Source organism: Cherax quadricarinatus, chromosome 62 (genome assembly GCF_038502225.1).
Source record: "Cherax quadricarinatus isolate ZL_2023a chromosome 62, ASM3850222v1, whole genome shotgun sequence".
NCBI lineage: Eukaryota > Metazoa > Arthropoda > Malacostraca > Decapoda > Parastacidae > Cherax > Cherax quadricarinatus.
Window position 1 is genome coordinate 3,142,786 of NC_091353.1, and position 23,622 is coordinate 3,166,407.

General features: G+C 39.3%; 1 protein-coding gene across 10 annotated transcripts in view; it reads right to left on the reverse strand.

Moving 5' to 3' along the window:
- The window catches only part of Rbcn-3A (rabconnectin-3 alpha), a 237,540-nt gene that overhangs the window by 190,596 nt on the left and 23,322 nt on the right, over positions 1-23,622 (reverse strand). For 7 of the 10 annotated variants that reach the window (XM_070098320.1, XM_070098326.1, XM_070098322.1 and 4 more), the window contains exons 9-14: positions 18,019-18,117; positions 10,216-10,385; positions 7,268-7,839; positions 6,197-6,371; positions 3,387-3,557; positions 327-487 (exon numbers count right to left, since the gene is read on the reverse strand). In XM_070098320.1, the coding sequence (XP_069954421.1) occupies positions 327-487; positions 3,387-3,557; positions 6,197-6,371; positions 7,268-7,839; positions 10,216-10,385; positions 18,019-18,117 (1,348 nt within the window). The remainder of the gene's footprint in view (positions 1-326; positions 488-3,386; positions 3,558-6,196; positions 6,372-7,267; positions 7,840-10,215; positions 10,386-18,018; positions 18,118-23,622) is intronic. The other 3 variants (XM_070098327.1, XM_070098328.1, XM_070098325.1) reach the window with 1 other exon arrangement.

Consider the following 23,622-nt stretch of genomic DNA (forward strand, 5'->3'; position numbering starts at 1 on the left):
GCCAATATCCCAAACCCCTCCTTTAAAGTGCAGGCATTGTACTTCCCATTTCCAGGACTCAAGTCAGTTACTTAATAAAAATTGATATAGTATGAGTGAGTTATGCAATGGTTATGTGAAAAATCTTGAAAATGTTAATATTACCCATTTGTACCAGAAGAATATAACTTACTTTTTTGTGAAAAGACACACTTTCAAAACACCATACCACATGCTACAATTAATAATGCATTAAATTTATAAGCACCAAGCAGATAATCATTTTGTGTGTTAGTTTTAAGATAGTAACCTTACTAAAGCTCCTAGCAGTACAGTAGCCACAGTACCTTGGTAGGAGTGTGGGAATCCAGGCAGCATTGGAAAAGGCCGACACTTGTGGCGAGTTAATTCGTGCCAATTCGGTAACGCCACCTGATTTGCTTAATGGTCCTACGGCATCAACACGCCACAATATTAACTCGCTGCACCAGTCTTTGTAAGTTGAATCCTACGACATCAAAGTATATAGCAGAAAAAGTTAGTTATGCCTTTGATAAATGAAGAACTATTAAACAGTACATTAGGCAATGCTCCCATCTTATAAACAATGTCTTGTTGAATAATTTCAATGATAACCCATTACTTTGAATGCCTTTTTCTGAGAGCACAACCCTCATCCAGAGCAATGGAAAAACAAGACTATAAGCTAAAAATCAACTAAATTTGCTCTTCAATGTGAGTTGCATTATTTTTTTATTATTATCACACCGGCCGATTCCCACCAAGGCAGGGTGGCCCGAAAAAGAAAAACTTTCACCATCATTCACTCCATCACTGTCTTGCCAGAAGGGTGCTTTACACTACAGTTTTTAAACTGCAACATTAACACCCCTCCTTCAGAGTGCAGGCACTGTACTTCCCATCTCCAGGACTCAAGTCCGGCCTGCCGGTTTCCCTGAATCCCTTCATAAATGTTACTTTGCTCACACTCCAACAGCACGTCAAGTATTAAAAACCATTTGTCTCCATTCACTCCTATCAAACACGCTCAAGCATGCCTGCTGGAAGTCCAAGCCCCTCGCACACAAAACCTCCTTTACCCCCTCCCTCCAACCCTTCCTAGGCCGACCCCTACCCCGCCTTCCTTCCACTACAGACTGATACACTCTTGAAGTCATTCTGTTTCGCTCCATTCTCTCTACATGTCCGAACCACCTCAACAACCCTTCCTCAGCCCTCTGGACAACAGTTTTGGTAATCCCGCACCTCCTCCTAACTTCCAAACTACGAATTCTCTGCATTATATTCACACCACACATTGCCCTCAGACATGACATCTCCACTGCCTCCAGCCTTCTCCTCGCTGCAACATTCATCACCCACGCTTCACACCCATATAAGAGCGTTGGTAAAACTATACTCTCATACATTCCCCTCTTTGCCTCCAAGGACAAAGTTCTTTGTCTCCACAGACTCCTAAGTGCACCACTCACTCTTTTTCCCTCATCAATTCTATGATTCACCTCATCTTTCATAGACCCATCCGCTGACACGTCCACTCCCAAATATCTGAATACGTTCACCTCCTCCATACTCTCTCCCTCCAATCTGATATTCAATCTTTCATCACCTAATCTTTTTGTTATCCTCATAACCTTACTCTTTCCTGTATTCACCTTTAATTTTCTTCTTTTGCACACCCTACCAAATTCATCCACCAATCTCTGCAACTTCTCTTCAGAATCTCCCAAGAGCACAGTGTCATCAGCAAAGAGCAGCTGTGACAACTCCCACTTTGTGTGTGATTCTTTATCTTTTAACTCCACGCCTCTTGCCAAGACCCTCGCATTTACTTCTCTTACAACCCCATCTATAAATATATTAAACAACCACGGTGACATCACACATCCTTGTCTAAGGCCTACTTTTACTGGGAAAAAATTTCCCTCTTTCCTACATACTCTAACTTGAGCCTCACTATCCTCGTAAAAACTCTTCACTGCTTTCAGTAACCTACCTCCTACACCATACACTTGCAACATCTGCCACATTGCCCCCCTATCCACCCTGTCATACGCCTTTTCCAAATCCATAAATGCCACAAAGACCTCTTTAGCCTTATCTAAATACTGTTCACTTATATGTTTCACTGTAAACACCTGGTCCACACACCCCCTACCTTTCCTAAAGCCTCCTTGTTCATCTGCTATCCTATTCTCCGTCTTACTCTTAATTCTTTCAATTATAACTCTACCATACACTTTACCAGGTACACTCAACAGACTTATCCCCCTATAATTTTTGCACTCTCTTTTATCCCCTTTGCCTTTATACAAAGGAACTATGCATGCTCTCTGCCAATCCCTAGGTACCTTACCCTCTTCCATACATTTATTAAACAATTGCACCAACCACTCCAAAACTATATCCCCACCTGCTTTTAACATTTCTATCTTTATCCCATCAATCCCGGCTGCCTTACCCCCTTTCATTTTACCTACTGCCTCACGAACTTCCCCCACACTCACAACTGGCTCTTCCTCACTCCTACAAGATGTTATTCCTCCTTGCCCTATACACGAAATCACAGCTTCCCTATCTTCATCAACATTTAACAATTCCTCAAAATATTCCTTCCATCTTCCCAATACCTCTAACTCTCCATTTAATAACTCTCCTCTCCTATTTTTAACTGACAAATCCATTTGTTCTCTAGGCTTTCTTAACTTGTTAATCTCACTCCAAAACTTTTTCTTATTTTCAACAAAATTTGTTGATAACATCTCACCCACTCTCTCATTTGCTCTCTTTTTACATTGCAAATGAGAGAGTGGGTGAGATGTTATCAACAAATTTTGTTGAAAATAAGAAAAAGTTTTGGAGTGAGATTAACAAGTTAAGAAAGCCTAGAGAACAAATGGATTTGTCAGTTAAAAATAGGAGAGGAGAGTTATTAAATGGAGAGTTAGAGGTATTGGGAAGATGGAAGGAATATTTTGAGGAATTGTTAAATGTTGATGAAGATAGGGAAGCTGTGATTTCGTGTATAGGGCAAGGAGGAATAACATCTTGTAGGAGTGAGGAAGAGCCAGTTGTGAGTGTGGGGGAAGTTCGTGAGGCAGTAGGTAAAATGAAAGGGGGTAAGGCAGCCGGGATTGATGGGATAAAGATAGAAATGTTAAAAGCAGGTGGGGATATAGTTTTGGAGTGGTTGGTGCAATTGTTTAATAAATGTATGGAAGAGGGTAAGGTACCTAGGGATTGGCAGAGAGCATGCATAGTTCCTTTGTATAAAGGCAAAGGGGATAAAAGTGAGTTGCATTATAGTACTGTATATGGCACGTAGTCACATCACAAAATCATTCAATGTAAAGTACAATATTTCTTTGGAATTAGAATTTAATTACCTGAATACATATTAAAGGAGTTTCGTCAGTACTAGGTGGATTACCAGGAGAAATTTCTCGCTTGTTGTGGTGAGAAGTAGAGAGAAGTAGTGGCAAGACTGGGTGACATTTTATATCATTCAGTTGGAAGCGATGACCACACACTCGTGTAAAGTGAGATATATTAAGGACCTGCAACAAAGTTTAAAATTTATTTCCACTCCAACAAACACTGGAATTAAATTCATGAAAAAACAAATTAAACAGTAAATAAGAGACGAATTAATACTACAACTGCACATTAAGCTTACACAATTAAATTTTTTTAAACTCGATGACTCTCCTGCCAAGGCAGGGTGACCTAAATAAGCAAACACCTTCACCAACATCCACTCCACCATTTTTCCAGTGTACTGACATCACAATCAGAGTTCCCTCCAATTGCAACATCCTCTTCCATCAGTGCTGGCACTGCCCCTCCCACCTCCAGGACTCGAGTCTAAGTATTAATTACTGTAGCTGGGACACCATGAGCATAGTTTCACTCCTGTAGCTACAAATATATACTAACAAATTAAGTTTTATTCCTAATCTAGGGTCCAAGATTATGTCTGTTAACTTTGCCAAACAAATTACTAATGATCATTACATTATCTCATTACAATATCTCCCAGATACCACATTTCAGATGGAATGATGATGAAAGTGTTTCTTCTTTTTGGACCATCCTACCTCAGTGGGAAACGACCAATGTGTTAAAACAAATAAAATGAACATTGAGTATGGTGTGGCACTGTGAACAATGTGTGCCTTGCTCAGTCCGTCACACTAACTTTACTAACTGAGCACTGCATTAAGCCTCCACTTATTCTGGCCATTAACTGCATGGCTGACTACATGACCACTTCTTACTCCTTGGCTAAAGGGACCTTCATATCTATTATAATAATGATGGGGAACCACTAAACTCAAAAGTTATACAGTGCCTGCGGAGAGGAAGGGTAGTTCAAATTCCTTGGATCAAGAGCCCTTCACAAGCTTCAGAAGACCCCATTAAGAGAAAGATCTTGGTAGGTCAGTGACTTTCTCTTCCCAATAAGGATAATACATTCACAGGAATTTTGTTTCCTGGCTTTTATAAGAGGAATCAAACCTTACTCCACATTCTGTATGATGAGCACATAATGGCAGACTTGATAGAAAACATTCACTGGTATTATCATAATTTAGCAAACAAAGCATCACAAGCTACATTTAACCCTTTCAGGGTCCGTGCCATAGATCTACGGCTTTATGTTCAGGGTCCAAACAGTAGATCTACACCATGAGCTCAGCTCACTCTGATAAGCTGTGAGCGGTAAATTTGGGCCTAGATATGAGAGAATACATCTATGTGGTATGTGTGCACCACATAAAACAAATCCTGCAGCACACAGTGTATAATGAGAGAAAAAACCGAGACCGTGACTTTCAATTAAAACAGCGACTTTGCAGTGTTGTTTCGTATGTTTTTTATAGTTGTATTTGCGATTTCTTGGTCTCATTTGATAGAATGGAAGACATATTACAGAAATAGAGATGATTTTGATTGGTTTTAGCACTGAAAATGGCTTGAAACTGAGCTCAAAGTAAAGGAAATGTTAAATTTTTGCCGATGTTCAAGAGTAAACAAACGACCTCACACGTCTAATACACACCAGCTGGTGGGTCTAATATACATTCACAAATGTGGTGATGATATTTATACAATTATTACAATATTGCATAACAGTAAATCTTCTATTTTTTGGTTTGAATAAAAATTCATTATGTGAATAAAAAATCAAAATTGAATTCATTTGTAAAGCCTCAAAGCATAACTAATGAACAGAGGAAATGTTAGTTTAGTGCCAGGAATACCTACATTGTTTATTCTGGACCCTATTTTGAAATTGGAATATTTTGAACTTTGTGTTAAATTGGCCAAATTACCAATTTCCGATCACTATTTTGTAGTTGAAATAGCTGACTTGACGATTTCTTGTGCTCAATCGATAGAACAGAAGTAATACTAGTGAAATAGCTAAGAATTTGGTCGACTGGAATAATGTAATTGGCCTAAAATGGGAGTCAAAGTTGGCAAAACTGCCGATTCATAAATATCGCTGACACATCAAAATTCGCGAGAGCATAATTTCAACAATTTTCTATCAAATTTTGTATTTTTTGTTTTATTACCTTCAGAAGAAGATTCTCTACCATTTCATAAGAAAAAATAGCAAAAATTGTTTTTTGAAAATTCTTGGACCCTGGTGCACACTTTGAAATTTGGCCTCTGGACCCTGAAAGGGTTAATTCTAACTTAAGCTTTAAGAAGCACAGCTCTGCTGCTGTACCTACAGAAAGGAACATTACTCAAATACAGCATGCGAATTACATCATTAATCTTCTTCATTATAATTTTTTTTTTTTGAGAGGCACAAAAGTAACCAAATACAACAACAGAAATTTGGAGGACAGGGCAGTGTATTCCAGGTTCAGGTAGTCAACTGTGACTAGGTACATTACTGCATTGACAATTTTTTTTTTTTTTTTTTAAGATTTTCTTTATCTCTAATTACTCTATTAATAAAAAATAAACCAGCAAATCCAAATAAACCAGCTATGAAGAATACCTTATTTAGCAAGTGTTGATGGGAGTGTTGTTGTTAGGCCAATCCTGAAGACCTGGTTAACATACAAACTGATAATGCTACACTTAACAACTGGATTTTCCTTATAAGAAATGTACATTGTTAACCTATTATTTAACAAATGCACTTTTATAAGAGTTGTCATCTATCCTTACACACCTGGGTAAACCTTGATCCTTCAGCTACAGTGAGATGCCAGAGATTGAGAGAGCCATTACTGTGTTTTGTTGTCATAGAGATGATGGGTGAGGGGTTACTTGCACCACTCAGAACATCGCGCTCTTCATTACTTGCCAGTGTTAAGTTACTCTTACTCTTATTCTTCCCTCCACGACTGACAGAGAAAAATAAATTATAGAATATAAAGAGTCAGTAATTAATGGTATCATACCACCAATCCATTATTATTAATAATATTATTCATAATAATAATCATAATAATTGAGGGTAAAGCACTAAAACAGTAATGATCATAGAGCATCTAGGAAACAGAAGGTCATCAGGTTTGATCCAGAAGGAAAAGTGGGTTTAATTCCTTGAATTATGAGACTTTCATCATCATTCACACACAATCACTGTCTTTGCAAAGGCTCACAGATACAACAGTTCAGATGTCACTCTAAATAGCAAACATCTCAAACCCTTCCTCTAACCCTTTCAAAGTGGGGCCAGCTGTACTACTCACTCACTAACTTCTTACTCACTCAGTAATAAGCTCACATGTAATAAGCTCAGCTCACTCAGTCAACCAAACTCATAGTCTGGTGTATTGAGAGAGCTGGAATTGGCAGAAAATAGGGCTCAAAGTGGGTGAAATCGCTGATATGTAAATACTGCTAACTTTGCAAGATCATAATTCTGTAAGTTTTCCATCAAATTTCATACTTTTGGTTTCATTACATCGTGAAAAAGATTCTCTATCATTTCATAAAATAGCTTTTTTTTTTTTTAAATTCTTCAACCCTGAGAGCAAGTTTCAAATCAGGAGTCTTGACCCCTCAGAGGGTTAAAGTGCAGGCACTGTACTTCCCACCTCAGGGTGACTAATTGGTATAATTCAAGAACATATCAAACTCTGAAAAACTGCTACAATGTTACAATGATTTTAAGATAATCTAATTAATCTTACATTTTTAATAACACTTTTAAGATAACCCCAATTTCTTACTAATCTAAAAAACTTTAATATGGCATACAAAATAGTACTTTATTAAATTTAAAGGCACTTACAGTTCCTCTTCATGTGCGAGTTCCAATTTAAGTAACTGCTTGAGGAATGATGGAGTTGTGCCATTGTAGATTGCCAGATTTGGTGACATAGTCATTGCATCTCCAAGAGGAAGAGCATTAGGAATCCTTGCACTGAATGAGACTTGTGCTTGACGGAAAGAGCCTGGATAGTCATCAAGGAAGTCCACAATCCATACCAGAAGTGATCCGTCCACAGGATGAATGGAAAAAAGGACATCGGATGTTTGGTGCCAGTCCCGGAGTAATATCTCAATGCGGCGGTCCAGGGCATCTCCAAGAGCTGAAGTAGTTGCAGTAGTGACATCAGTTGCAATGGAAGTAGAAGAGGTAGCAGCACTCAGTGGCTGATGAGAACGAGCTGATGCAGAGTGTTGGCTCACAGGATCATCGTCATCGATACTACGAGTTCGACTCGTCATGTGGGAAGGAGTGCGTGACCCCAGACGCACGTTAGCAGTTGCTCGTAGCCGAGGATCCTCAGGATCACTGATTTCAGAGTGGCGATCGTGATCCAATGATGCAGTTTCTTTTTCCATGGCACGTCGACTTATCTGTTAGAGAATGAAATATTAAAATATTATCGGCAGATTCTATAGATACTATGTCTCCTCTATTATTATATACAAAGTATACAGTATTACAGAGCATATGACAGGTATAAACACTTTTGGTAAATGGCCTTTCATACAACATTCTTAAAATTTTATTTAGGATATTTTACTTGCCAGGCTTAATAAAGTTCCTGGCAAGGAAACTGTAGTCTAAATACAATAAAATTCAGAATATTTAGTGAAGGGATTCAGGGAAACCGGTTATTTTCATATAGTCGGACTTGAGTCCTGGAAATGGGAAGTACAGTGCCTGCACTTTAAAGGAGGGGTTTGGGATATTGGCAGTTTGGAGGGATATGTTGTGTATCTTTATACGTATATGCTTCTAAACTGTTGTATTCTGAGCACCTCTGCAAAAACAGTGATTATTTGTGAGTGAGGTGAAAGTGTTGAATGATGAAAGTATTTTCTTTTTGGGGATTTTCTTTTTTGGGTCACCCTGCCTCGGTGGGAGACGGCCGACTTGTTGGAAAAAAAAAAAAAAACGTATAGTATTACTGTATACTTCACCAATATACATTATACGCTGATTGATATCAACCCTGCAGAAATACGTACATTACTATCCTCTCGTGACACTGGTTAAAAAATTTGCACTCAAAACCATAGTTTACACTTTCTATCTTTTATATATAAGAGCATGACATCAGAATAATCATAATAACTGCCACCTACATTCATTAACCTTTTCACAGTCCAGACCCATAAAATTAATAATTCTCTCAGTGTCCCCTTTAAAAAAAAATACTGAAATGGTAGAGAATCTTATTCTGAAGGCAATAACACTAAAATACGAAATCTGATGGAAAAGTTACAGAATTACGCAAGTGCAAAGTTAGCAGTCCAAGCAGTATTTATGCATTGTCAATTTCACCCACTTTGAGTCAGTTGCAATGCTCCATTTGATAAAATTTTAGCCATTTCACTACTATGCTTTCCATTTTATCAATTAAGCATAAGAAGCTGCTAATTCAATCATCAGAACTACCTGCTCTACTTCTCGTTAGTGTGACTTTGTAAATGGTCCAAGTCGGACCGAAACGTCGTCGTAAACTCCTCTCTTCTATATGTGGGTTATTTGTGTACCTTATAAAGTGCACAGAAAGCACCTCAAAGTCACTATTTTAAACCAAACACAAAGTCAGAGTTTTCTTTTCCCTATCATGCACCATGAAGGGCAGGATTTTTTTTATATTGTGCACACTCACCACACAGACCCATTCTCTCATATCTAGACCAAAATTTACTGCTCACAGCTCATCTGAGGGAGCTGTGCTCACAACATACAACTACGTGAGGGACCCTGGCATCAATAACATAGCTCTACATTATGGCCACTGAAAGGGGTTAAAGCCTGAACTTATACCTAAGTGGGAAGTAAAGTGCCTGTATTCTGAAGGAGGGGTTGAGGTAGGAAGTACAGCACCTGCACTTTGAAGGAGGGGTAAGGATATAGCAGTTTAGAGGGGCATCTGAGCTGTAGTGTTGGTATGCCTCTGGCAAGATGGTGACTGAGTGATGGCAAAAATGTTTCTTTGTTTTGAGGTCACTCTACAGGTGCTCCTTGACTTAAAATGGAGTTACGTTCTGATGAGCCCACTGTAAGTTGAAAATATCATAAGTCGAATATGAATATGATAAATAAATAAGTAAATAAATGACTATTGTCACTGAATAAGTAAATAAACAAATAATTCTGTAACTAAATAACAGTAAATAATTGAATAAAAGTTTATCCTATCAATAAATGTACAGTAGCTCCATTGCTAGTGCATTCAGCTCACACAATGAGGTTCCGGGATCGATTCCCCAGTACGGCTGAAAAACATTAGGATGTTTCCATGAGACACCTGCTGTTCCTGCTCACCCATCAGTAAAGTAGGTACCTGGGTGTTAGTCGACTGGTGTGGGTCATATCCTGGGACCAAAATGCTCTTCTTAACAAGGGGCTTTCTATATAGTAGTATGTCACTGATGTCAGCTAGGCCTGTATACCTTGCACATGTACTTGTAGAAATAAAGATATTATTATTGTTATTACTGTACAGTGCTTTACGATGGTGCTATCGCACTGTTGTAAAGTCAAAATGCGGTAAGTCAAACCATCGTAAAGCAAGGAGCATCTGTACTTCAGTGGGAAACAGCAAGTGTGTTAAGAATAATAATATTAATGCACCAATTTCCACTAGAACACCCTATGTAATACCTTATTTATGAAATTTTTGCTGTTATCATAGTCTAGTTCTCAACTTTCTACTGTCAAAAACAACAATAACAAAAAAAAAAAGTGTAAAAATATAGAAGGAAATACAGTACCTCCAAAAGAATGTTTTCTGCTTCTGAAGTGAAGTGCATTTCCTTGTTGTTGAGCCAGTGGATTACAAAACTTTGTTCTGCCTCTCCTGTGGTGGTCACACCACTGATGCTTGGTACCAGAGGAATGTCAGTTTCTGCATTGATTGAAGCTGCCAAGTGGAACTGGAAACCTATCAAGAATAAAAGTCAACACTGTAGCTGCAACAATTCTCACAATGATCCACTCTTTCTAGAGGGCACAATACATGATGGTTGTTTACTGGACCAAATATTAAGTTGAGGCTAGACAGAAGTCCAGGGTCAACATAAATGTCATCTATGGTTTCCTCTAGAAAGTGTAGCTTATTTGTCAATGACAAACCTATGTCATACACATGACATATTTTAACAAAGACTTAACTCTTTCAATATATACAATATTAAAAAATATATACAGTAAATATATACAGCAATTTTAGGTAGTAGGTTGGTAGACAGCAACTGCCCAGGGAGGTACTACCGTCCTGCCAAGTGAGTGTAAAACGAAAGCCTATAATTGTTTTACATGATGGTAGGATTGCTGGTGTCCTTTTTTCTGTCTCGTGAACATGCAAGATTTCAGGTACGTCTTGCTACTTCTACTTACACTTAGGTCACACTACACATACATGTACAAGCATATATATATACACACACCCCTCCTGTATATATTACTAAATGTAAAAGGAGAAACTTTCGTTTTTCCTTTTGGGCCACCCTGCCTCGGTGGGATACAGCTGGTGTGTTGAAAGAAAAAGAAATATACAGCAATATTTTTCATTTATATATTTTTTTTTTCAATACACCAGCTGTCTCCCACTGAGGCAGGGTGACCCAAAAAAGAAGGAAACACTTTCACAATCATTCACACAATATCACCGTCTTTGCAGAGGCACCCAGATATGACAGTTTAGATGTCACTCCTTTAGAGAGCAGGCATTGTACATCCCACCTCCAAACTCAAATCCCACTAACTGGTTTCCCTGAATCCCTTCATAAAATAATACCCTGCTCACATTACAACAGCTCGTCAGGTCCCAAAAACCATTCGTCTCCATTCACTCCTATCTAACAAGCTCACAAATGCCTGCTGCTTATCCAGGCCCCTTGCACACAAAGTCTCCTTCCCCCCACCTCTCCAACCTTTCCTAGGGTGACCCCTACCCTGTCTTTCCTCTAATACAGATTTATAAACCCTCCAAGTCAACCTATTTTGCTCCATCCCTTCTAGATATTCAAACCACCTCAATAACCCCTCCTCAGTTCTATGGGTAATGATATAATCTTCTAGAAATTTTAGAGGTATTGGGAAGATGGAGGGAATATTTTGAGGAATTGTTAAATGTTGATGAAGATAGGGAAGCTGTGATTTCATGTATAGGGCAAGGAGGAATAACATCTTGTAGGAGTGAGGAAGAGCCAGTTGTGAGTGTGGGGGAAGTTCGTGAGGCAGTAGGTAAAATGAAAGGGGGTAAGGCAGCCGGGATTGATGGGATAAAGATAGAAATGTTAAAAGCAGGTGGGGATATTGTTTTGGAGTGGTTGGTGCAATTATTTAATAAATGTATGGAAGAGGGTAAGGTACCTAGGGATTGGCAGAGAGCATGCATAGTTCCTTTGTATAAAGGCAAAGGGGACAAAAGAGAGTGCAAAAATTATAGGGGGATAAGTCTGTCGAGTCCTCCATGGGGAAGTGGAACAGAATTCTTCCTCCGTAAGCCATGCGTGTTGTAAGAGGCGACTAAAATGCCGGGAGCAAGGGGCTAGTAACCCCTTCTCCTGTATATATTACTAAATTTAAAAAGAGAAACTTTAGTTTTTTCTTTTGGGCCACCCCACCTCAGTGGGATACGGCTGGTACGTTGAAAGAAAGAAAGAAGTCTGTTGAGTATACCTGGTAAAGTGTATGGTAGAGTTATTATTGAAAGAATTAAAAGTAAGACGGAGAATAGGATAGCAGATGAACAAGGAGGCTTTAGGAAAGGTAGGGGGTGTGTGGACCAGGTGTTTACAGTGAAACATAAGTGAACAGTATTTAGATAAGGCTAAAGAGGTCTTTGTGGCATTTATGGATTTGGAAAAGGCGTATGACAGGGTGGATAGGGGGGCAATGTGGCAGATGTTGCAGGTGTATGGTGTAGGAGGTAGGTTACTGAAAGCAGTAAAGAGTTTTTACGAGGATAGTGAGGCTCAAGTTAGAGTACATAGGAAGGAGGGAGATTGTTTCCCGGTGAAAGTAGGCCTTAGACAGGGATGTGTGATGTCGCCGTGGTTGTTTAATATATTTATAGATGGGGTTGTAAGAGAAGTAAATGCGAGGGTCTTGACAAGAGGCGTGGAGTTAAAAGATAAAGAATCACACAAAGTGGGAGTTGTCACAGTTGCTCTTTGCTGATGACACTGTGCTCTTGGGAGATTCTGAAGAGAAGTTGCAGAGATTGGTGGATGAATTTGGTAGGGTGTGCAAAAGAAGAAAATTAAAAGTGAATACAGGAAAGAGTAAGGTTATGAGGATAACAAAAATATTAGGTGATGAAAGATTGGATGGGAGCAAGGGGCTAGTAACCTCTTCTCCTGTATATATTACTAAATGTAAAAGGAGAAACTTTCGTTTTTCCTTTTGGGCCACCCCGCCTTGGTGGGATACGGCCGATGTGTTGAAAGAAGAAAGAAAGATTGGATATCAGATTGGAGGGAGAGAGTATGGAGGAGGTGAATGTATTCAGATATTTGGGAGTGGATGTGTCAGCGGATGGGTCTATGAAGGATGAGGTGAATCATAGAATTGATGAGGGGAAAAGGGTGAGTGGTGCACTAAGGAGTCTGTGGAGACAAAGAACTTTGTCCTTGGAGGCAAAGAGGGGAATGTATGAGAATGGGAATGTATGTTGCAGCGAGGAGAAGGCTGGAGGCAGTGGACATGTCATGTCTGAGGGCAATGTGTGGTGTGAATATAATGCAGAGAATTCATAGTTTGGAAGTTAGGAGGAGGTGCGGGATTATCAAAACTGTTGTCCAGAGGGCTGAGGAAGGGTTGTTGAGGTGGTTCGGACATGTAGAGAGAATGGAGCGAAACAGAATGACTTCAAGAGTGTATCAGTCTGTAGTGGAAGGAAGGCGGGGTAGGGGTCGGCCTAGGAAAGGTTGGAGGGAGGGGTAAAGGAGGTTTTGTGTGCGAGGGGCTTGGACTTCCAGCAGGCGTGCGTGAGCGTGTTTGATAGGAGTGAATGGAGACGAATGGTTTTTAATACTTGACGTGCTGTTGGAGTGTGAGCAGGGTAATATTTATGAAGGGATTCAGGGAAACCGGCAGGCCGGACTTGAGTCCTGGAGATGGGAAGTACAGTGCCTGCACTCTGAAGGAGGGGTGTTAATGTTGCAGTTTAAAATCTGTAGTGTAAAGCACCCTTCTGGCAAGACAGTGATGGAGTGAATGATGGTGAAAGTTTTTGTTTTTCGGGCCACCCTGCCTTGGTGGGAATCGGCCAGTGTGATAATAAATAATAATAAATAACCATGAAATGTGTTTGCATGTACAAAATTATGGATTATGTTGGCTCAGTTATAACTTACTGCATTTTATGGCATCAAAGACACTATTTTTTCCCAAAAATAAGTCTCAAAATTTACCCAAAATCTTGGAGGCTGAAGTACCGTTAATATTTTTTTTTTCCAAAATTTAGCCAATCAGAATTGGGGGGATCACCCTAGACACCAGAGTATCCTGTTCACCGTAAAATACGGTATATGTACTATGAAATATGTATTCATAATTTTTATGTTATAATGTACAAATTTTTATACATTACTTATTTTTCTTTACATTTATTTTCGTTATAATCCATGATTCAAATTTTTTACAATTTCATTTTCCAGCTCTCATTCCTGTAAATGAACTGAGACTTCCTGTTTGCATTACATGTTCAGTGATTACTAGTAATTCCTGGTTTAAGGTCCTCAGTTAAAACCCACAATAATAATTATTTTAAAATTTTACTTAAACCCTTATAGTGTCCATCTTGTACTTGTTCGTCAGTGCTCTCTGTACCCATGACGTACTAATATGCATGGGAGCCCTCAAACTGCTGTGAGTGGAAAAGTTTGGCCTAGACATTGGGAGACTGGGTCTGTGCAGTGAGTGTGCATAGTATAAAGAAAAAACCTGCCAGGTGTAGTGCACAATGGGAACAGCTAATCTGTGCACTGGGTTGAAACAGCAAATTTGGGGCATTTTTTAGGATGGTTTTTGTGGTTTAACTGGCTGTTTCCTAGTACTAATAGATAGAATGGAAGACATACTAGTGATATGGAGATTCTAGTCAATTTAAGACCATAAGTAGCTTGCAACAAGCAAAATGGAGGAAATGGTCAATTTGTGGCTGTTTTCCCAGGAAAAGGTAGAGCCCAAGTCTGTTTTATGGATTTTTACTAGAGATGGTATAAACCATGGTCAAGCATTTTTGGTTATGGTTTATTAACCAAGAAATAGAGAACAATATCAATTTCTTGTGTATGTAATGGATTCAAAGTGGAAGGCAAGTGTTACAATACATATGAGAGGTCTGTGAACATAGTAAACAGACAGAAAATTGGTTTGGTGATTGGAATGCCTACAGTGTTCATTTTGGACTGTTTTAAATTACCACTTGTTGAAAATAGTTTAAAATAAACTAAATTTCTGAAAGAGCCAAGAATTGTTTTGGTTTGAACACAGGAATTGGTCTAAAATAGGTCTCAGAGTGGGCAAAATCGCTATTGTTTAAAGTGCTTCCTGACCATCAGTTCATGCCTGTGTAATTCTGCAAATTTTACATAAAATTTTGCATTTTTTGGTGTCACTACATACAGAAAAAGATTCTCTACCATTTTAGAAGATTATTTCTTTTTTTTTAACTTATGAACACAGAAGGAGTTTTCATTTTGAGTTGTGTGAACAGTTTAGGGTTAGTGCAAGGAAGATCTATCAGCTTGCTCCAAAGATTATTTCCAGTTTAGGGTTAATACCTAATAAGAATTCATGTACATTTCAGAGTCAATCAGTAAATTTTTTTTATTGAAGTTTTCACTCTCTATCACACCAATCTATGATCAACACCAATACATTTATTAGGCACAATTCATCTGGAAAGATATGGCTCCTACTGGACAATATAAAATACCGTATTTTTTATTATTATTATTATTAACACACTGGCTGTTTCCCACCAAGGCCGGGTGGCCCAAAAAACAAAAACTTTCATCATTCACTCCATCACTGTCTTGCCAGAAGGGTGCTTTACACTACAGTTATAAAACTGCAACATTAACACCCCTCCTTCAGAGTGCCGGCACTGTACTTCCCATCTCCAGGACTCAAGTCCAGCCTGCCGGTTTCCCTGAATCCCTTCATAAATATTACCCTGCTCATACTCCAACAGCATGTCAAGTCCTAAAAACCATTTGTCTCCATTTTCTCCTATCTAACACGCTCACACATGCTTGCTGGAAGTCCAAGCCCCTCGCACACAAAATCTCCTTTACCCCCTCCCTCCAACCTTTCCTAGGCCGACCTCTACCCCACCTTCCCTCCACTACAAATTTATACACTAAGTCATTCTATTTTGTTCCTTCCTCTCTACATGTCCGAACCACCTCAACCACCTCTCCTCAGCCCTCTGGATAATAGTTTTGGTAATCCCGCACCTCCTCCTAATTTCCAAACAGACTTATTCCCCTATAATTTTTGCATTCATTCTGTCCCCTTTGCCTTTATACAAAGGAACTATGCATGCTCTCTGCCAATCCCTAGGTGCCTTACCCTCTTCCATATATTTATTAAATACAGTACATACTTTAACCCTTTGAGGGTCAAGAGGCCCTCTCCCAAACTCGTTCTCAGGGTCAAAAATTTTTCGAAAAAATAATAAATTATTTTTTCTTACAAAATGATAGAGAATCTTTTTCCTATCATAATGACACCAAAAGTATGAAATATGGTGGAAAACTTACAGAATTATGCTCTCGCGAAGTTAGCCCTATTTTCGGCCAATTCCAATGTTGCAGTTGACTAAAATCATAGCTATTTCCTTAGAACTCCATTTGTTCTACTGACTGAGTACAAGAATCTGCCCATTTACCAATTTCAACTACCCAATAAAGTGGTCAGAAATTGGCAATTTCATACAAATTTCAAAAGATGCCAATTTTGAAATAGGGTCCAGAATAAACAAGACAGACATTCATGGCACTAAAATAACATTTCATCTATTCATTGGTCATGTCTCTAGGCCGCTCTTACATTACTTTTGCTTTGCATTTTGAATTTTTATTCTTACAGAAAATAGAAGATTTTCTGTTAGGTATACTACTACATCATTATAAAATGATATAAATTATATCAGTGCACTTGTGAAAGAATATTAGACTCACCAGTTGAAGTGTATTGGACGCGTGGCTTATTTGTTTACTCAAACATCGGCAAAAATTGATCATTTCCGCTACTTTGAGCTCAATTTCAAGGTACTTGTCATCGTGAAACCAATCAAAATCATCTCTAGTTCTGCAATATATCTTCCATTCTATCAAGTGAGACCAAGGAAACGAGAATACAACCATAAATACCATACGAAAATACACTAGACAGTCGCTGTTTTAAACCAAAAACACAGTCGAAGTTTTTTTTTCTCATTATGCACAGCATGCTTCAGGATTTTTTTTTTTACTGTACTCACTGACCACACAGACCCATTCTTTCATATGTAGGCCTGCCATCTTTCTTCCACTAGATGTGAAGGCGCTAGAATTTAGGCGTACAAGTACGTGACCGACCCTGGCTGCAATGACGTACTTGTACGTGTCCGACCCTCGAAGGGTTAAATATATTTTTTTCAGAAACCACTTTTTAAAATATAAATTCATTAAATGTCAGCTCATGTTCTGCAAGGCTTCATTATATTAATTATTATCCTAATCACTATTATTATTACCTAGTATGGGCCAGTATGCCTCTCACAGTGCATTACTCAGCTTCTTTACAACGGACCTCATACTCTGGATGCACTATACAAGCTGTAATTTTTCTCATTGAATTATGTACTTTAAAAATCCACTCATGGGTGAAACTTTGTACCAACAGACTTCACTGCATTGTCTAGTTATCACTATAATTATATTAATAAAGAAGCACCAAACCTGTTAGGATCATGCAGTACCTGGGGAATGGGACTGGTAGGAATAATCAGGTTTAAACAGATCAAGAGCCCTTCACTAGCATCAAGGCTGTTCTCCCCTCCTCTCACTTTCACAATCCTTGAAGGGCACAAAGCTTAAGAGACTGACACCTCTATTATTCTTTTTATTCTCAATATATTTCAATGATTTTTTGGGGGGAGGGCTTGGAAGTAAGATTAGCTTAAATACTCTTGAAACGATACTTCCCTCTCATTTGCAATACCTATATCATTTACAATACCTACATCATTTACAGTACCTACATCAAGACACTTCTGAAATACTCAACTTAACTGGAATAGTTTAATGTTGAACCAGAGAATAGTTCGACATTGGGTCACAATGGTTTGATGCTAGGTCACATGACCTTCTAAACTCACACTATCTATATTTACATCTGAAATTCACATGAACTATATTTTCATTGTCAGTCTCACTATAACCCGATATATTTCCAAATTCTATCTGCCTATTTAAAATTCTGATGCCTCATTTCCTCCAGGAACCTTCCATTGAGGAGTTAGCCATGACATTAAAAAGCCAGAAAGCAACTTTATCTTAGCATGCTTTTCTTGCCTGGTACACTCCCCAGATGCTCGTGTGGGAACTCTCCTGTATGTATTCCTCCTTCATTCTCTCCTAGGATGCTGCTTCTCTGCTCACCACACATGTCTCCTGTAACTTTCCTCCTGTAAATTCTCCTTGCAATATTATCATCTATCATCCTCCATGTACAAGAAAACCTCCATGAAATGTTTTTTACCTTCATGTCACTGATTTTCTCTGCCAACCTACACATATATAATTGTACATTCCTTTCTATATTCTACATTCCATATATAATTTTTAAACAAAATGAATTCTAGATTTGACAACGTATTTACAAAATATCATAGATTAACCCGTAAAATGAGTTTTTTTGCCTTCTTTTATGACAAAAAAATGTGAGACGTAATAATAAAATCTTATAAAAAATAAAAAGTGTAGCATTGTATAAAGTACAGAACTTTCAATCCCTTACTAACTCATCATCATTATTATCGAGCATGCTCGAGAAAGCTGAAATAAGTCACCAAGCGTCAGTCAAGCTATGTCAAGAGTACGTGCCTAAGTTTATTAATTATACAGTACAGTGGACCCCCGCTTAACAATCACCTCCCAATGCGACCAATTATGTAAGTGTATTTATGTAAGTGCGTTTGTACGTGTTATGTTTGGGGGTCTGAAATGGACTAATCTACTTCACAATATTCCTTATGGGAACAAATTCGGCAAGTACTGGCACCTGAACATACTTCTGGAATGAAAAAATATCGTTAACCGGGGGTCCACTTTATGTATATTTATAATCTGAATTGTGAAGTCAGCACACTTTTGGAAAGAAAACAACTGGATAAATGATGGCGACTATATTTCTGTTTTGGGTAGGAGAGGGATAGGGTCATTCTGCCTTGATGGGAGATAACTGGTAAGGGAAGAAACAAAAATTATCATTTTTGAAATCTAATGGATCTATTTGGAACAGTCAAGGAAATATTGTAGTGAACAAGTATACAAGTGTGTTAGACGGCAGCAGCATAACATGACGAATAAATTGCCAGTCTTTATTACACTTCTCATTTCCACAAAGATAGAGTGATGGAAAGGAGGAAACCACCATCATCACTTAATTAATAGCTGTCTTGCCAGAAGTGTATGAATATCTCAAGTCATAATGAGTAAAATATAGATATGCATGTAAATGCAAAAACTGGAAATTAACAGAACCATGTGAGAGTAGTTTCTTAGGAGGGAATTGACAACTGAAAAATTACTCTGATTATTTATGTGGAAATAATTCCAAACACTGTTTATAAAAAAATAAAACAGTACTGTGGATGTTGGGTAGTACTGGATTAAGTTCAGTATCAGAGCTACTAGCCTTGGAAGCTAATGTTAGAGCTACTAGCCTTGGAAGCTAATGTCAGAGATACTAGCCTTGGAAGCTAATGTTAGAGCTACTAGCCTTGGAAGCTAATGTCAGAGATACTAGCCTTGGAAGCTAATGTTAGAGCTACTAGCCTTGGAAGCTAATGTCAGAGATACTAGCCTTGGAAGCTAATGTCAGAGCTACTAGCCTTGGAAGCTAATATTAGAGCTACTAGCCTTGGAAGCTAATGTCAGAGATACTAGCCTTGGAAGCTAATGTTAGAGCTACTAGCCTTGGAAGCTAATGTCAGAGATACTAGCCTTGGAAGCTAATGTCAGAGCTACTAGCCTTGGAAGCTAATATTAGAGCTACTAGCCTTGGAAGCTAATGTCAGAGCTACTAGCCTTGGAAGCTAATATTAGAGCTACTAGCCTTGGAAGCTAATGTCAGAGCTACTAGCCTTGGAAGCTAATATTAGAGCTACTAGCCTTGGAAGCTAATGTTAGAGCTACTAGCCTTGGAAGCTAATGTCAGAGATACTAGCCTTGGAAGCTAATGTCAGAGCTACTAGCCTTGGAAGCTAATGTCAGAGATACTAGCCTTGGAAACTAATGTCAGAGATACTAGCCTTGGAAGCTAATGTTAGAGCTACTAGCCTTGGAAGCTAATGTCAGAGATACTAGCCTTGGAAGCTAATGTTAGAGCTACTAGCCTTGGAAGCTAATGTCAGAGATACTAGCCTTGGAAGCTAATGTTAGAGCTACTAGCCTTGGAAGCTAATGTCAGAGATACTAGCCTTGGAAGCTAATGTCAGAGCTACTAGCCTTGGAAGCTAATATTAGAGCTACTAGCCTTGGAAGCTAATGTCAGAGATACTAGCCTTGGAAGCTAATGTTAGAGCTACTAGCCTTGGAAGCTAATGTCAGAGATACTAGCCTTGGAAGCTAATGTCAGAGCTACTAGCCTTGGAAGCTAATATTAGAGCTACTAGCCTTGGAAGCTAATGTCAGAGCTACTAGCCTTGGAAGCTAATATTAGAGCTACTAGCCTTGGAAGCTAATGTCAGAGCTACTAGCCTTGGAAGCTAATATTAGAGCTACTAGCCTTGGAAGCTAATGTTAGAGCTACTAGCCTTGGAAGCTAATGTCAGAGATACTAGCCTTGGAAGCTAATGTCAGAGCTACTAGCCTTGGAAGCTAATGTCAGAGATACTAGCCTTGGAAACTAATGTCAGAGATACTAGCCTTGGAAGCTAATGTTAGAGCTACTAGCCTTGGAAGCTAATGTCAGAGATACTAGCCTTGGAAGCTAATTTCAGAGATACTAGCCTTGGAAGCTAATGTCAGAGCTACTAGCCTTGGAAGCTAATGTCAGAGATACTAGCCTTGGAAGCTAATGTCAGAGATACTAGCCTTGGAAGCTAATGTCAGAGATACTAGCCTTGGAAGCTAATGTTAGAACTACTAGCCTTGGAAACTAATGTCAGAGATACTAGCCTTGGAAGCTAATGTTAGAGCTACTAGCCTTGGAAGCTAATGTCAGAGATACTAGCCTTGGAAGCTAATTTCAGAGATACTAGCCTTGGAAGCTAATGTCAGAGATACTAGCCTTGGAAGCTAATGTCAGAGATACTAGCCTTGGAAGCTAATGTCAGAGATACTAGCCTTGGAAGCTAATGTCAGAGATACTAGCCTTGGAAGCTAATGTCAGAGATACTAGCCTTGGAAGCTAATGTCAGAGATACTAGCCTTGGAAGCTAATGTCAGAGATACTAGCCTTGGAAGCTAATGTTAGAGCTACTAGCCTTGGAAGCTAATGTTAGAGCTACTAGCCTTGGAAGCTAATGTTAGAGCTACTAGCCTTGGAAGCTAATGTCAGAGCTACTAGCCTTGGAAGCTAATGTCAGAGATACTAGCCTTGGAAGCTAATGTCAGAGATACTAGCCTTGGAAGCTAATGTCAGAGATACTAGCCTTGGAAGCTAATGTCAGAGATACTAGCCTTGGAAGCTAATGTCAGAGATACTAGCCTTGGAAGCTAATGTTAGAGCTACTAGCCTTGGAAGCTAATGTCAGAGATGCTAACACTGGAAGCTAATGTCAGAGATGCTAACACTGGAAGCTAATGTCAGAGATGCTAACACTGGAAGCTAATGTCGCTAATGTCAGTGATGCTAACACTGGAAGCTAATGTCAGAGATGCTAACACTGGAAGCTAATGTCGCTAATGTCAGTGATGCTAACACTGGAAGCTAATGTCAGTGATACTAACACTGGAAGCTAATGTCAGTGATCCTAACACTGGAAGCTAATGTCAGTGATACTAACACTGGAAGCTAATGTCAGAGATACTAGCCTTGGAAGCTAATGTTAGAGCTACTAGCCTTGGAAGCTAATGTCAGAGATACTAGCCTTGGAAGCTAATTTCAGAGATACTAGCCTTGGAAGCTAATGTCAGAGATACTAGCCTTGGAAGCTAATGTCAGAGATACTAGCCTTGGAAGCTAATGTCAGAGATACTAGCCTTGGAAGCTAATGTCAGAGATACTAGCCTTGGAAGCTAATGTCAGAGATACTAGCCTTGGAAGCTAATGTCAGAGATACTAGCCTTGGAAGCTAATGTCAGAGATACTAGCCTTGGAAGCTAATGTCATAGATACTAGCCTTGGAAGCTAATGTTAGAGCTACTAGCCTTGGAAGCTAATGTTAGAGCTACTAGCCTTGGAAGCTAATGTCAGAGCTACTAGCCTTGGAAGCTAATGTCAGAGATACTAGCCTTGGAAGCTAATGTCAGAGATACTAGCCTTGGAAGCTAATGTCAGAGATACTAGCCTTGGAAGCTAATGTCAGAGATACTAGCCTTGGAAGCTAATGTCAGAGATACTAGCCTTGGAAGCTAATGTTAGAGCTACTAGCCTTGGAAGCTAATGTTAGAGCTACTAGCCTTGGAAGCTAATGTTAGAGCTACTAGCCTTGGAAGCTAATGTCAGAGATACTAGCCTTGGAAACTAATGTCAGAGATACTAGCCTTGGAAGCTAATGTCAGAGATACTAGCCTTGGAAACTAATGTCAGAGATACTACCCTTGGAAGCTAATGTTAGAGCTACTAGCCTTGGAAGCTAATGTCAGAGATACTAGCCTTGGAAGCTAATTTCAGAGATACTAGCCTTGGAAGCTAATGTCAGAGATACTAGCCTTGGAAGCTAATGTCAGAGATACTAGCCTTGGAAGCTAATGTCAGAGATACTAGCCTTGGAAGCTAATGTCAGAGATACTAGCCTTGGAAGCTAACGTCAGAGATACTAGCCTTGGAAGCTAATGTCATAGATACTAGCCTTGGAAGCTAATGTTAGAGCTACTAGCCTTGGAAGCTAATGTTAGAGCTACTAGCCTTGGAAGCTAATGTCAGAGCTACTAGCCTTGGAAGCTAATGTCAGAGATACTAGCCTTGGAAGCTAATGTCAGAGATACTAGCCTTGGAAGCTAATGTCAGAGATACTAGCCTTGGAAGCTAATGTTAGAGATACTAGCCTTGGAAGCTAATGTTAGAGATACTAGCCTTGGAAGCTAATGTCAGAGATGCTAACACTGGAAGCTAATGTCAGAGATGCTAACACTGGAAGCTAATGTCAGAGATGCTAACACTGGAAGCTAATGTCGCTAATGTCAGTGATGCTAACACTGGAAGCTAATGTCAGAGATGCTAACACTGGAAGCTAATGTCGCTAATGTCAGTGATGCTAACACTGGAAGCTAATGTCAGTGATACTAACACTGGAAGCTAATGTCAGTGATACTAACACTGGAAGCTAATGTCAGTGATACTAACACTGGAAGCTAATGTCAGAGCTACTAACACTGGAAGCTAGTGTCAGAGATACTAACACTGGAAGCTAGTGTCAGAGCTACTAACCCTGGAAGCTAGTGTCAGAGCTACTAACCCTGGAAGCTAGTGTCAGAGCTATTAATCCTGGAAGCTAGTGTCACGCTACTAACCCTGGAAGCTAGTGTCACGCTACTAACCCTGGAAGCTAGTGTCACGCTACTAACCCTGGAAGCTAGTGTCACGCTACTAACCCTGGAAGCTAGTGTCACGCTACTAACCCTGGAAGCTAGTGTCACGCTACTAACCCTGGAAGCTAGTGTCAGAGCTACTAACCCTGGAAGCTAGTGTCAGAGCTACTAACCCTGGAAGCTAGTGTCAGAGCTATTAATCCTGGAAGCTAGTGTCACGATACTAACCCTGGAAGCTAGTGTCACGCTACTAACCCT